The 14,349-nt window shown below is 38.1% G+C and overlaps 1 protein-coding gene across 1 annotated transcript in view; it reads right to left on the bottom strand.

Annotated features, from left to right (window-relative positions):
* SPTBN5 (spectrin beta, non-erythrocytic 5) overlaps positions 1-11,540 on the bottom strand; it is a 79,821-nt gene extending 68,281 nt beyond the window's left edge. Inside the window, exons 1-8 of the mRNA XM_027674219.1 lie at positions 11,424-11,540; positions 8,729-8,896; positions 8,097-8,213; positions 7,153-7,310; positions 6,105-6,333; positions 2,565-3,196; positions 1,444-1,582; positions 153-385 (exon numbers count right to left, since the gene is read on the bottom strand). Of these exons, the coding sequence (XP_027530020.1) occupies positions 153-385; positions 1,444-1,582; positions 2,565-3,196; positions 6,105-6,333; positions 7,153-7,310; positions 8,097-8,213; positions 8,729-8,896; positions 11,424-11,540 (1,793 nt within the window). The remainder of the gene's footprint in view (positions 1-152; positions 386-1,443; positions 1,583-2,564; positions 3,197-6,104; positions 6,334-7,152; positions 7,311-8,096; positions 8,214-8,728; positions 8,897-11,423) is intronic.
* Positions 11,541-14,349: the final 2,809 nt, after the last annotated feature.

Here is a 14,349-nt window from a genome sequence, read left to right on the forward strand (position 1 = left end):
CCAATTGCAATCAAGACACTTGAGTTGCTTTTGTTCTGTCTTTATAAATGGAGAAATGAAAAAAATTCAAATGCTGGGAAGCTGCGCCCTATGATTAAAGAAGTGATTGGCCATCCTAATCAGGAAGAACAGAGACATAAGCATAGCCCTACCGTGACTTGCTCAGAGCTGTAAGGTTCTGATACAGCTGATGAAGCATCTGAACTTTTGCATAAAGCACTTCTGGTTTAATTGTGCTGTCCTTGCTGATTTCTGCTGTCCTTTGGGCGATGTGTGTCAATCTACCACCATAGGAAGAGATCTGCGAGTCAATCAAGCTGTGATTCTGTAGCAAATCTACTACTTCCAGGAGCTGCTTACCACAATCCTGGGAATTCACTAGCACCTACAAACAAAGTGAGAGAAAAAAAAAAGGCATTGGTCGAGAGCGCAGGGGCTTAGTACAAACAAATCAGTTGAAAGATTCCTGCTGACTCTCATAGCTTCTAAATGTCCAAGAATACCAGCTAGGTAAAGCTAAAAAGCTGCCTATTTAGAGGAATCATACTTTTCTTTCAATTTCACAAGCTAATGGCAATAATCCAGAGTTTCTATCTAATGCAGTGCAAGTAATGGTCTCTTCAAATAAGCATCTGTTTTCGTACCTAAGTTACTACTATTGATTAAAGACTGAAGGTGTCAGAAGTTGTGTGATGAATATCCCTTTTCTATAAACCCATCTGTAGGCAGATTGATTTACAATCTGTATTTTGAGAATTTTACAATATCCCATTTTGTGGTTTGTTCTAACTGCTGTGTTCTTTTATTTGAGGAACCTAATTGCCTATCTAAATAATGAAAATAAGTACTTCACAGTATTTAATTGGTGGCTGATGAAGGTATCAAGTGCTTACAAGTCAATCCTCCTTCTAACTGTATCAATAGATACAATTATCAATCCTATTGTAGGATACTATCTTTCCTTATCAATCTTCTCCCACATTCTCAGGCTATCATGGTTCCAGCAACACTACTACCATTAGGTGTTCTTTGCTTACTAACACTAGGAGAGAAAGATTCATAACTTGGAGACAGCTCTTATCTTTAATTTGAAATTCACAACTTCATATAGCATGCTGGCTCTTTCAATTCGGGCACAAGGTAACCTGTAGTCATAAGGATTTTTCTGTCTTCAAGAACAAAGAATGGATATATACTCCCTACCATTACAAAATCAAAATGATCCTGGTTATTTTTCATGCTAAAGAGAAGACTTTGTGCTCTGTCACTCTTGTAACAGTTGGAAATTCTTGCTAAAAGCAATAACTGTGCATTTACAGTGGAATTTTTACATAGCTGATAGACTTATCTCTTCTTGGCACCATCCAGTCCCTGGAACATGGCAGTTTTTCCAGGGACACTGGCAGCAGCGCAAGTTGTGTGCTGGTGGAGAGGGCTCAGTACCTGTAGCTCTTTCAGCTCCTCTGTAATGGCATCAATGTCCCTTAGAAGGCCAAGAATTTCCTGCATTGTACCCAGGGATTGTTCTCGTCTCTGCAGCTGATCCAGGAGATCCTGCCATTGCTTTGAAATGGTTTTTTGCCTACAAAGGAAGAGAAAGAAATGACCAATTTGGACCAAAGGCTCTGGACAGCACTGAAGGATTCTCAGTGTTTGTAGCTTTAGAGGAGCTAAATGAACATGCACAACTCTTCACACAAGTGTAAGACAACAGGTCATGATCAGAAAACAGGTCAAAGCATTGTTGTTACAGATATTTTGACTAGCACATCAATTGTGATAGACTTCTTAAAATTTAGAAGTTTTTTTATGGATGTTCATACCTGACATTCCCCATTGCTTTCATTTGATACAGTGGAAAGGCTTGGAAAAAAAGAAGTGGTGTTTAAATGGTTGTTTAAAGTAAAATATTAACCTAAACTACATCATGTCACAATCTGATCCCATAAAGAGTTTAAATTCCTCTTTTATAACTGGTTTTCTTAGTTTTCCCATATGTTTCTGATTTTGTCTGAACTTAGAAAAGCATTGAAATACCACAAAATAAGTAATTCATATGGCATTCTTAGACATTCACAAATCAAGCTATATAATAACCCAAGATAATCAGAGAAGTTATAATGTCTCAATATTTGCTCCGAAGTGGAGTCAATCTGAGAAGACTTTGTGCCTTAATTAATTTGTATCTCCTCAAACTACAGAATGAAAAAGAAATGTGTTGATTTGGGAAAAAAAAAGTATCTAAGCATTTTTGATGGAAGATAGAATATTTGATTGAAATTTTTATATATATTTTCATATATATATAAAAAATCTTAAAATTATTTTTCACCCTAAATCAGTCTGAGAGTTTGATCATTCAAGGCAAAAATTAGAATTTTGAAGGAGATGAAACATTTGCCTTATCTGCTGAAACTACTCACAGATAGAAGAAATTCCTGCCAGTTCTACTCATAAGGAGCAGAGCTAAGATTTATAACTACAAATAATTTTCTTCCATGACACCACAGAATTTCAGCTAATTTTGACCTCCATCAACACACAGTCTCATGACCGTCACTCACTTCTTCAAGATTTGATCTTTGCTGTGATAGTTCTCCTGGCTAATAACAGTGGCCATTTCATCCAAAGCTGTGAAGCGTTCCTTCCTGGGCAGTACATCTGCCACAAGGGCTTCCAGCTTCTTACTGGCAGCCTCCATCCTGTCCACACTCTCCGGCCAGAAGTCCTGCTTCCCAATAACTTTCCTCATGTCTTCCAAGTAGGACTCACGCAGGGCTGCCTTCTTCAGGAACCTCTGCGCTAGCTGTTCCAGCCTTTCTAGCCTCAGCATCTCCTTTTGCAGTGCTTTTCCCCGGTTGTGCTCTGACTTTTCCAGGATGACCCAATGCTTTTCCACATCCTGCAGCATCTTCCCCTCTGGGGGCAAGTATGGCCATTGGTTGTTGGCTCTCTGTTTGGTCCTGATGTTGAAGAGATGAGCTTCAATCATGCCTTTCTCTTGATATTTGGGGGGTTTCTCCACAGTGCGGAAGGTTTTGAAGTTGGCCATGAGCAGCCACATTTCCTGAAGAGAGTTGGGGAAATGACGGTCATCCAGTTCCATCACCTTCTGCTTAATCCATTTCAGGAGGTCAGAGACCATCTGCTCATACAGAAGCTTCAAGTCATCTATCTCCTTCAGGAAGAACACAATCTGTGACGGGAATATAAAGTTACAAGCCACATAAGAAATAGAACGAAGCAAGGTGGGTGAACAGAAAGCAGCATCTTCAGCAGTCATCACATTTTTATACAGGTTTGGTGGTAGCTGTCACATCTGAGGCCAGGTGAAATCTTAGACTCGCCTTCCATGAAACGCAGATAAATAAATATTATTTAATGTCTCATTTCAGTTTCTATTCAAGCAAACCTTAGTTTTGGACTAAACAGCATGTAAGTGGAGACTGTCAGCAATTCCTATGTGGGCTGATTAGAAAGCAAGAATCCCAAACTGAGGGTTCACATTTTTTGTTTCACAATAAAAAAACCAGATTTTTTCCCCCAGTCTTGTTGCTAAACCTAAAACAATTCTGTCCTAATGTGCAATTACACCCTCTTCGCTTCACCAGTTTAGGGTGTTAGGAAGCCATCTGACAAGATCCTGGTTCTCCCACATGCACACAGCAGACTGCAGTCAAACAGCCTCTTCTCAATCTCCTCTGTTGGAGCTGTTTATCTTTATATAAATTATATAGAAAATGTATGGTGGCCCAACAGAGTTTGGTAAAGATGCTAACTCTGATTCAATACTAACTTTTCAAGTCCAGGACATTTATCTGTTTCATCTGTGGCCTGATCTAACTTTATTTCAAGTTCAGGTAAATACTGGAGCAAACATCTAGAATGAAATCCATAATGAAATAAAAAGCATTAGAGTGAAATTATCCTTTCTTTTCATTATACATTTTTCCCATCTTTGTATTTTTACTTCATGTTACTTTTTCCCCTCATCCTAACTTAGTAACCCTCCTACAGATGTCAGGTTTAATGCTGAACAAGGTTGTCTGCCTCTACCATTTTGCTGAGTTTGCCTGCTCCAGCCAGGCAGATTAGTGAGGGAGATGGCACTGAGAAAAGACCCAGTCCTTCCAAGTGATAATCTGCTTTTACCTACCAGAAAGTACATTTGGCAATAAGTGTCACAGTGTAAGAGGAGTAAAATAGCACCAACCTTCAGTGCAGGAGAAGCAGCCCATGACATCAGGGCTCCCTTCTGTATTTTCTGCCATCGTACCCAGTTCTTGCTGAAAGATCCTAGCAAATGCATGGTCACCTCAGATGGGAGAGGGAAAGGAGATTTACCTCCCAGAGCTGTTTCTCTCTGTCAACCTGGTTACACACTTAGTCTGAACTCAAAGGCTTCCTTGACACATTCAGGCTTCCCTCCCAATCCTATTAGTAAATTCAGAGCTGCCTATTTGAGGGGACTAAGGACATGAAGAGATTAACATCTGTTTCCTTCTCCTTCTGAACCTTTGTGTGTATCAGAAATGCAGGAAGACAGGAATGCAATATTAGAGACAGGTTAAAAATAGGGAAGGAGGCAAAGAGAGAAAAAGAAGCAGGTTAGAGGAGAGAGAGAAAAGAAATAATAAATATAAATGGAAAAAACAGTGAAGCACAAAAAGAACTGAAAAAGGACAGAGTAAGAAAACTGTTTCTTCACATAATCAAAAGTTATGTCTTCCTTGCTCCTTATAGTTCCTCTAATACATGCTTGATGACTCAAGGACTATTTCAGGTTTATCAAAAGATAAATAGTGTCTCCTGGCCAATATCCAGTGACTCATGTAGACCAATCAGATCCTACTGCCCACTCTCCTCACTGATGTCCAAACTTTGACTGAATTCCAAGTCCTGTTCTCATCTAATGCTTCTCTTCTGAGAACATCCTGTTCTAATACAGAGAATCATAGAGTATCTCGAATTGGAAGAAAACCACAAGGACCATTGAGTCCAACTCCCTGCTCCTTGCAGGACTACTTAACACCAAACCATATGACAAAGAGCATTTTCCAGACACTCCTTGCACTCTAGCAGGCTTCATGCTGAGGGGAGCCATGTTACGGGATCATCTAATTCTTGCCCCAGACCACTTTTTCAGCTGACTAAACACTGCTTTTCACCTTGTCACCACCAGGGAAGCCTTAGTTTGGATTAGTGTGCCTCCTATTAAGAAATATATTCCCCCTCTCAATTGCACAGGCAGGTCTCAGAATCCAGATGTTCACGGAGGACCCATCCTGGATGTGTAGGTTTCCTGCAGGCTATTTCTTTGTACTTTTGACAAAAACAGAATAGACTATTTTAGAGATAGAAGAAAAATTCTCTCTCAGGAAAGGGGTCTTCAGTAGAACAACTACAAAATTCCTTCAGTTTTCCATCAATAGGATGCAAGTATTTTCAATATAGCTCATTATTGTATGTGAGGTGAAATGTATATGGAAACAAAGAAAAAAATTAGCTTAGCTAAATTTAATAAAATTTTAATAAAAAATATTAATAAAAATTTAGCCAATTTAGCTAGCAGTCTCTCCTTTTTAGTGTTTTTAGTGGTGGTGGTGGTATTGAATTGTTTTGGTTTTGTTCAGTTTGTTTGGTTTGGGGTTTGTTTGTTGTTTGTTTTTTTTTCCATTCTGTACCTCAGGAGTTAGAAAGAAAGGATGAGGACTTGGAAATAAAAATCAAAAGTAGTGTCATAGAATAAGCGATCATCTTTCCTACTAAATAAGAAAATTGTTGACTAGGTCTGCTTTTGCTTAGCTGTGTAATCTTATCCCAAGATGATTGAGATCTGTATGCCTTAAACTGCCTTGAAGCCATATAAGTTCTTAAGCAGAACTGTGGGGTCAAAAAGGGACTAATTTTTGGTGAGATAATTGCAACCCCGTTAGAGATCGGAGAGTCTACAGGCACTTCTCAAGATACAACGTCTTTCAAATGTCTGTGCCATTTGATTCACTTCAAATGATCCTGAAGGTGAGTTTGCACAGAACTCCCCACATCTCAAATTTATCTTTACATTTTTAACTTTTAGCTTATGAAGACAGCAATGCACTTACTTTGGTAAGTCGCTTCTGTATTGTCTGGCCTTGTTTCAGTCTGGAAAAGTAGTGGTAATAGAGTGACACATAAGTCATGATGGATCTCTCATCTGGATAGGGCACAGCCACATCCTCAGCATCAAGCAGTTTGCTGATTCCAAGCTCTTTCTCAGCAACATCAAAGGCATTGTTCAGGTTTTTAATGGGCTGGTCCTGCCTCAGTGAGCTATAGTGGATAAGATCAGGCCTGGGCAAGGAGAAGAACAGGACATGGAGGGGAAGAAAGATTTATGTCTGTTATAAGTTCTTTCCAATTATAAACTCTAAACTGTTTATTAGGCTAAGGAATGTGAGATTAACACTGAAATTACTTTGACCCTGAACTTCATTCAAGAGCATTGCCCTTTTCCTACATAACGAAAGAAAATTGCCCTTTATGAAATTGAAGTACCACTCCCAGCAAATCTCTGCCCTTCACTTATTTATCCTCTTCAGTGATGTGTGAAAAGCAAAGCCCACTGGAGGGGCAGTTCTGAAAAGGGAGGTGACCCAGCTTGGGAAGTTAAAGAATCCCACTGTGGTATCCTGTATAAGAAGTAGCAGAACAGGTAATGGACAAAGAAATGTTCAAGGTTCTCTCATAGGTAGTTTCTCTCTCCTACTTTGGGCTGTTTTCTTCACACTTCTTCAAAGGCATAGAGAAGGGAGAAAGAATGAGGCTGAGAAGTTGCTTGCTCTGTTACAATTGAACCAGAAGGGATACATGCTCACAAATTTCATACAATAAAACCAGTCCCTAAAAGAATAACTTTAGAAAAAGAGCATTGTTCAGGTGCGTGATATTCCCTTGGAAATTCACTGTTATGCCCAACTAAAGGAACAACGAAGCAGGAGCTTTTGGTCCTCCCTTTCTGAGAGAGAGAATACCCATTTAAGAAAGAGTCTTTAGTGAGAAAGGGCAGAGAGAATTTGACAGTTTCTTGTAAAAAACTTGTAATTCATACCCTAGAACAACTTGTGCCAGAGCAACGAGCAATTCTGTCTGAACTGATCCATCAGATCTTACCTGTGAGCATGTATGAGTGCATTGAAGGCCAGCCCATCACTCCAACTTCTGGAGAAGTCCTTCACATTTACATTGGAATAGCTGGCAGTTTTATGCTGACACCAGAGTAGTAAGGCTTCATTGGCAAACAGAACATCAGCTCTGCCTCCAAATTCTTCCTGTTAAGAGAAATCAGCTTGAAAGATATACGGAAGTAGCATCAGTGAGTTTACACTTAGGTTCGCGAAGATCACTTTGTGTTATTTATTTGTCCTATTTACAAATCCGCTCAAAGTCATAACTTGCAGACTGTATCTGACATAAAGGTAGAAAGATTTAAGATGAAAGCAGAAGTTTTATACTAAAATAAAAACAAATTGAATGAACTCAGAGATAATAAAGTGAAATGCAGTTGTTAAAAAGCTTTTAAAATTTTCTCTTCTCTAAGGTTTGCAGAAATAAGGTGGAAAACAAAGCTCAGTTTGTGAAGTAGGACTCAGAAACAAAATATGATGTATTCAGGTCTAATGTGAGAAACTGTTAACTTCAATTTCATGTACCTTCACAGATTAGTATTTTTCAGGTACTTAGAGTACATGTTAAATAATTTTAAAAAGCATATATTTCTTCAGAGAAGAAAAGGATGCAGCATGCAACTCAAATCTAGAGAGAACTGTTGACAGAGAAACACTTTGTGAAGTCAAAAGTCAATAAAAAAATCAGTAGAAGAACATGAATATCCTGTCTATCTCCACGTTACTGTGTTCAATCTCTTTGCAAAACTATGAAGTGGAAGTGGATTCAATTGCTATTAGAAATTGCTGGATGAGTAACTGGATAATATTATAAGACCTGCATGATCAAAGCAATCAGGAAACATTATGAAAGTGGTCCTTGCTGGCCCAAAACTCTACAAAGTCTCTGAAATGCTCTGATCAGACAAAAAGACAAAGATACAGTTTTACCTTATCAAGTTTGATAGATGAAATCTGAAATCTAAGTATGATGATCCAGATAAGTCCTAGGATTAAGGTTCTGTCACCATCTACGATATTCTCAGGACCAATCACTTTTACTTGTACCTGCTAATAAACCAATATCTGTTCAGCATAATAACACTCACGTCCAGTGTTCAGTGTAACAAACTGTTATTGAAAAGGGTGTTCAGGTGTTTTCTTAAGGAAACAGGTTTTATGTTTACGTCTCTTCATTGGTCCACAGACCTGCAAACTCCCATGTTCATACCCTAGCCATCATGTGCATCAAGGATGAGTTTCAGCAAAAGCCTGGCAAAAGGATGGTGGTCTCAAAGATTTAAAGTTCCTATATGTGTTTTGAAAACTGGTGGTTGAGGAGAGAAACAGAATTCAATGCTCCTTTCTTCCAAAGAAGAGGGACATTAGCTGTTTATAAATGATGTTACTCAAATAATAAAGAAATTCAAATCTGATGAGGTTTTTTTTTCCTTTTAATAAGATCCCTGTCTTCAAAGAATATCTTATTGTTTATTAGAGTGGGAAACTATAATGAACATAATACTATATTTACTTAGGAACATCCATAAACTGTTTGATCTCTAATATCAATATTAACTTACCTTGGATTTCAGAAATGAGATGGCTTTGCTGTTGTTCTCTAAAAAATGCACTCTCATAGTTCCCCGGCTTGGTTTGGGCAAAACTTCTCCCGAGAGCAGCTCCAGGAGTTTCATGAGAGAGATGCCATCTTTCAAGTCTGTGTAAATATCTTCTAACTCAACCTTTACCTGTGAAGAGCAGTCAGACAATACAGACTCTAGCTTAATGTTTGGCACACAGAACCCTCTATTTCTAATAATAAACAAATAACACTTTCTTGCTGTTTCACTGAGTCTTCTGTATGACAGTGCATATATGCAAGGAGTGATGAATCTTAATTCAGAAAAGAAATGAATTTATGAAAATAGGCTGAAGTAAAAAAAAAGCAGCAACAACCCAACAAAAACACAAACCCACAATTGAGCAAATAAAGAAAAAAAGCACAAGATTTTGAAAAATAAAAACACCTGAGCATTTGCGAAATCTAACATTTTGGAAGTGCTGACATTTTTTATTTCAGTTCACATTAATATTTTCATTTTTTTATTCTGAGCAATGCATTTCATTTAAAAATTGAGCTGATGATCCCATTCAATGACTTAATTTTTACTCCATAGTTTCAACAAAGTTTGTCACATCCTGCTTAGACCTGTGCTACCACCTGGAGTCTCCATACTTTTTGCCAGAGTCTAACACTAAGTGAAAGATTAAGATCTTTTACAAAAATGCGTTTCATTGCTGCCAGTAGTGAGGTCACCCAGTGCTTAGGTGATACAACATGACACAGTGTGTACTCTGACCGAACAAGAACTTGCCTTGGGTGTTTCCTTTTGGCCTTATGCCATTTGCCATCTAGAAGTGACATTAAAATCATACCACACACCTAAAAATAATTTACTGTGATTCTGGACTTTTGGTAAATAATCATTTTGTCTTCAGGGAAAAAAACCCTAAAGTAGCACATTTTTTAATTCAGAGAATAGTTACATGTTAGGGGGAAAAAAGGACAGATAACAGACACGTGCTTTTTAATTCCTGACCAAACATTAATCAGTTTAGATCTTTTCTCCAGGGAAAGAAGAAAACACTGAAAGTGTAGAATAAAAGCAACTCAGAGGGTCTTGAAGTCTGTACTGTGTGTGGAACAAGAATTTACAACTTATCTGACTGATTATCTCCACAAACCGCCTCCCTGCTTAGTTGCCAACTTCGGGTTTTTTGCATATTAAACAAACTTAAAATTCTGCCTATGGTATATTACAATAAAAGAAGTTAAAGCTTTTGTATATTCTGTGACACTTCCATAAATAAATAACAGTTCCATTTAAATTTGTAAAGAGACTTCATATATCTGCTTTATGCCTCACTCAGCAGTAGTTTTAATAGCTTTGTTGCATCATTCTTCTCATAAAGATACCAGTCACACATTGCTTAACAAATTCAATCTAATAGCATTCTTAGTGCTAAAGTAGTCAATAATATAACTCGGAACACTGCAGTGTCCTGTAGTACGATCCAATCACGTTACAGTGTGTATTGGAAAGCTGAGACTACATTGCCAGGAAGACCTAGATAAGCTGTCAATCTCTGCACGTCTCTTACCATATATGGTTTGGAAAGCTCTCTCAGGCTTTTTCCCCCATGCTTTTATGATACATGAACAAATACATTGCAGGAAGTTAAGACTGATATTTTAATCTTGAACTTGAAGACATTTTTAAAATGAGAAATTATTTATCTATGGCTAAACAGAAGTAATTTCCGACACCATAGAAACCTAACTTTCTGCAGGTGACAAAATCAAAATGTGTTTTGCATTTGTTTTCTCCAGTTAAGAAAAATAAGTTTTAGAGTTTATTTTGCTCTGCAGCTGCCATTGTACCAATCACAAATTTAAAACATTACACTGAAAAACTCCATCTAGTACTGAAACACTATATAATAGTGATGAGCTAGAATAGACCCAAGAGGCCTGGTCCTGCCTGGTGTCCTCAAGGTCCATTTTCATGACTATCATCTACCGTCTGTAGAAAAGAAAATTTGGTTTGTGTGATGTCATTCCCTACTGTGCCACGGTTACATCATTTGTGCTTTGAAATGAGCTTATCTGCAGTAAGTCTGGAGACTTGGAATATGTTAGAGTTACCTTGCACACCCAAACAGCCTGCACACTAATTCTGAAGATTTTTGGAAGTCTGAGAGTTACTGAAAACAAACTGGTCTGTACTTGCATGGCAGTATATCTGAAATTGCTAGAATTAAAGCTACTCTTTCAGAGTTATTGAGCAGCAGCTCAAGCTGAACTGATCAGGAAAAGCAGAAATTTTATTTTTTGGCCAGGAAATTAAGAATTGAGCATTGTTTGGGAAACTCAAACATTTGCAGATACTTAACAGGAAAAAGAAACAAATAAGGAGCTTCCTCTGAGAGGATCACCAATATACAATGGACATCACATTATGATAGGCTTATACATTCTACAAAAATGAATCTTGATTTTAGAGAAGACTGCTAACATGAACAGTGGAGACAGATGTGAGGTAAAAGATACAGGCTGTAGGACTCCAGTTAGTCAAAGCTTTCCTTGCTTGCATATATGTGTAGTGCCAACATTCAAGAAAAACCAAATGTTAAAAATAACATAAAAAAGAATACAGTGGGTGAAATAAAATAAAAACAAACCAAAAGAATCCCCAGATTGAAGGAGCTACCTACATTATTCCTGGAGAAGACATTGTTAATCCAGTTGGTAAAGGTTTTCTTTTGCATGGACATACGCTGCTCCTGCAGTTTTTTGATATGATCTTTTTCATATTCGGTATCCATGGTCATCTAGGAAGTCAGAAACCTCAGTGGGGTGCTGAGTGATGAAGAGATCTGCCAGGCCACCTACAAAAAGCAGTCACATACCCAGCATATATAGGAAACCCAGCACCAACAGGCATAGGGTTCAATACCACACCCAGCAGAATACTTTACTTTCCTTCTGCTTGTACTTTGCACTTTATTGTCACCACCATTATTCTTAACTTACTTGCATTCACACTTTTAAAATACATCTCTTGTTCAGGATGAAAATGTGACATGCATCTGTGTAGGTTTACTTTCTTGCTCTCAGTCTCCACTCATGAGGGTAGAGTTCCCATGAGGACCACCACGATCTGCAAGCCATCAATAACTTTCTTGGGTGTGCTTGAAGCACATGACAGAGAACTGACCTTAGACCCCATCAGAAAGAGAAATCTGCAAATCACTTCCAATCCAGTACTTGAAAGTGTGTTATGTTCTCTGAGGACTGGTTGAGATTCTGCTGTTGGCTTTCAGACTACATTACTTCCAACAGAAATCAAAGAGTTTCTTAGAAAGGAAATGGAACCAACTTGTTTCTTTCCTCTTGTGAGTTCAGTTTTTGCATATGTATCACTGTAATGATGGTGACACATAATCACATCATACATAATCATATTAACAAGGTCTGAGGCTGCATGTCAGGAAGTAGTATTCCTCTTCCCTAGGCTGTCACAGACTTGTCTGCCTCATCCATGCCGAATATTCAGAGAGATCTGAAACAAGGAGTCTTCCCTTTAGAGTCTGTGATACAATAAACTGGATTTCAGCTCGTGTGAGCAACTCTTCTGAAGTCACTTGGCTTATGTAGTAAATCTGCAACAGCAGTGACCTTGCTGTTATGAATGCAAGATAATAACTTAAAAAAAAATAGTCAGTGTAAGATCCACAGCTACAGACACCTTTAGTGACCAAACATCATCTGCTTGAACTACTGCCACAATTATAAGTATTACCTGGATAAGAGCCTGGCTCCAAAACCAAGAAACCTGTTGTAATGGTGGGAGAGGAGAGAGGCGTCTACTGCTGTCAACCCACTGCAAAGAGATAGGGGAATGAAAAATTAAAACCTCTGACAAACTGTGGCAGTGTGGAGCAGGGTGACCCGCTTCCCAAAATTCCATGTCTGTTTTGCAAAGGCCAAGTTCTGAACTATTCTGGGCTCTCTACCCTTTAAATCCATAAAGCATAAAATACCGGAAAAAAGACATTATGTGTCCTAGCATGAGAAGACTGCAATAGGGAACTAGCAACAGCAGCCACTGCAAATGGGAAATTGCTTGCCTGATAGTTTTCCATGCTCTGATAAGTATAAAGAATTTTGCCATTTTACAATATGGAAAGGTATGGAAAATGCAGAAGCAATCATTTGTTACTGCATTTTTTATTATTGTTTTTGGGGGCAAATGTTTCTTAACCTCCAGTGCTTGACTTCTGCAAAACAGCAGCAGCATTGAAGCCTGATAGTTCAGCAATAACACAGGAAAGGATCATGACTGTAAATAAAAATAATGAAAGGAATAATTTAACAAAGTTTGAAATAGAATTATAGAGAGATCCTCACAACATTTTCTTATCTGGTGGGCTGGTTCAGCACTGCCTACTTTCTCCATTTGTAATAACCCCTATAGTTAACTCACATCATTTGTGAATTTGCCAAATGGTTCTCAGAATATCTGCAGGCTTCTTTTCTTTATTTTTTTAAAGTGTTTTTATCCAAGCAACACAATCATGCTGAATAATAACAGTAATGGTTCCATTTAGGTGCAAAGGAAGCTTATTTGTTGAGCTACCACCTCACTTAACAGCTCACCTCTTTCATTAAATTAAATTAGAAATGTTCCCTGTATTGGTAAATGATTATCATAGGACAGATTTGTAATAGATTATCTGCATTGTCAGGATGTAAAAGCAGTGCTAATAGCCAAAACTGGTTATAATGGTACATTACAGAAAAAAAAAAAATCAAAGAATGTGAAAGAAATTGCACTTACTCAGGTTTGGAAAAAGTCCTTCCTGACATTCAGCAGCTGGTCTTTCTAAAGAATGACTTCTACTACATCCACATCCACTCCTACATTCACCTCACTGTTTTCATGAAAAGCAACCTTTGATCTCAGGAACAGAGACCAAATATTTATGATCTACCCATGAACCTTTCATCTGATCTGAAGGAAATAACCCATCAGAACACAATGTTTAAAGGTTGCCACAGGCGTTGTCCAATTCTTATGCTCAAAAATAATATATGAACTGCACCAAAATTGCTATAAATCAGTGAAAAATCATCCAGGTTCTGATGTTTTGGTAAAGAGCATCTTTCACAATTGCATTAAAGGCTCTGCCTGATCCCAGGTTACTTTTCTAAAGGAATTCTTACCTGGAAAAGTGAACCTGACAATGGAGTCTGAAAATCAAAGTACAGCAGAGAGTACAAAGATCAGAGTAATATCCAAGTGGTTAAATTTGGATACAGAAAATGAAGAGGTCAAATATCAGGAATTTGCTCAGCACTCAGCACGGGTTTGAGGAAGCTTTTGTGCACAGGTATCTGCTGCTGGTAGGGTAAACTGGAGTCAAGCTGGAAATGCCAGCTGATTCCAAAGTTTATTATTGATAGACTTTCATTAATAACAAAAGGGAAAATAATTCTGGTGACTTATATAGATAGCAGTGAGTCCTTTCTGTCACTTACAAGGTTGCACAGGCACGGAACACAGTTACCTGGCATCATTGCCAGAAACCAGAGAGCTGCTGCTGGGAACCACTGCTAGAAAATAGGCAGACATCTGAA

This window comes from Neopelma chrysocephalum, unplaced genomic scaffold, assembly GCF_003984885.1.
Source record: "Neopelma chrysocephalum unplaced genomic scaffold, ASM398488v2 Primary Assembly neopelma1_24, whole genome shotgun sequence".
Classification (NCBI taxonomy): Eukaryota; Metazoa; Chordata; class Aves; order Passeriformes; family Pipridae; genus Neopelma; species Neopelma chrysocephalum.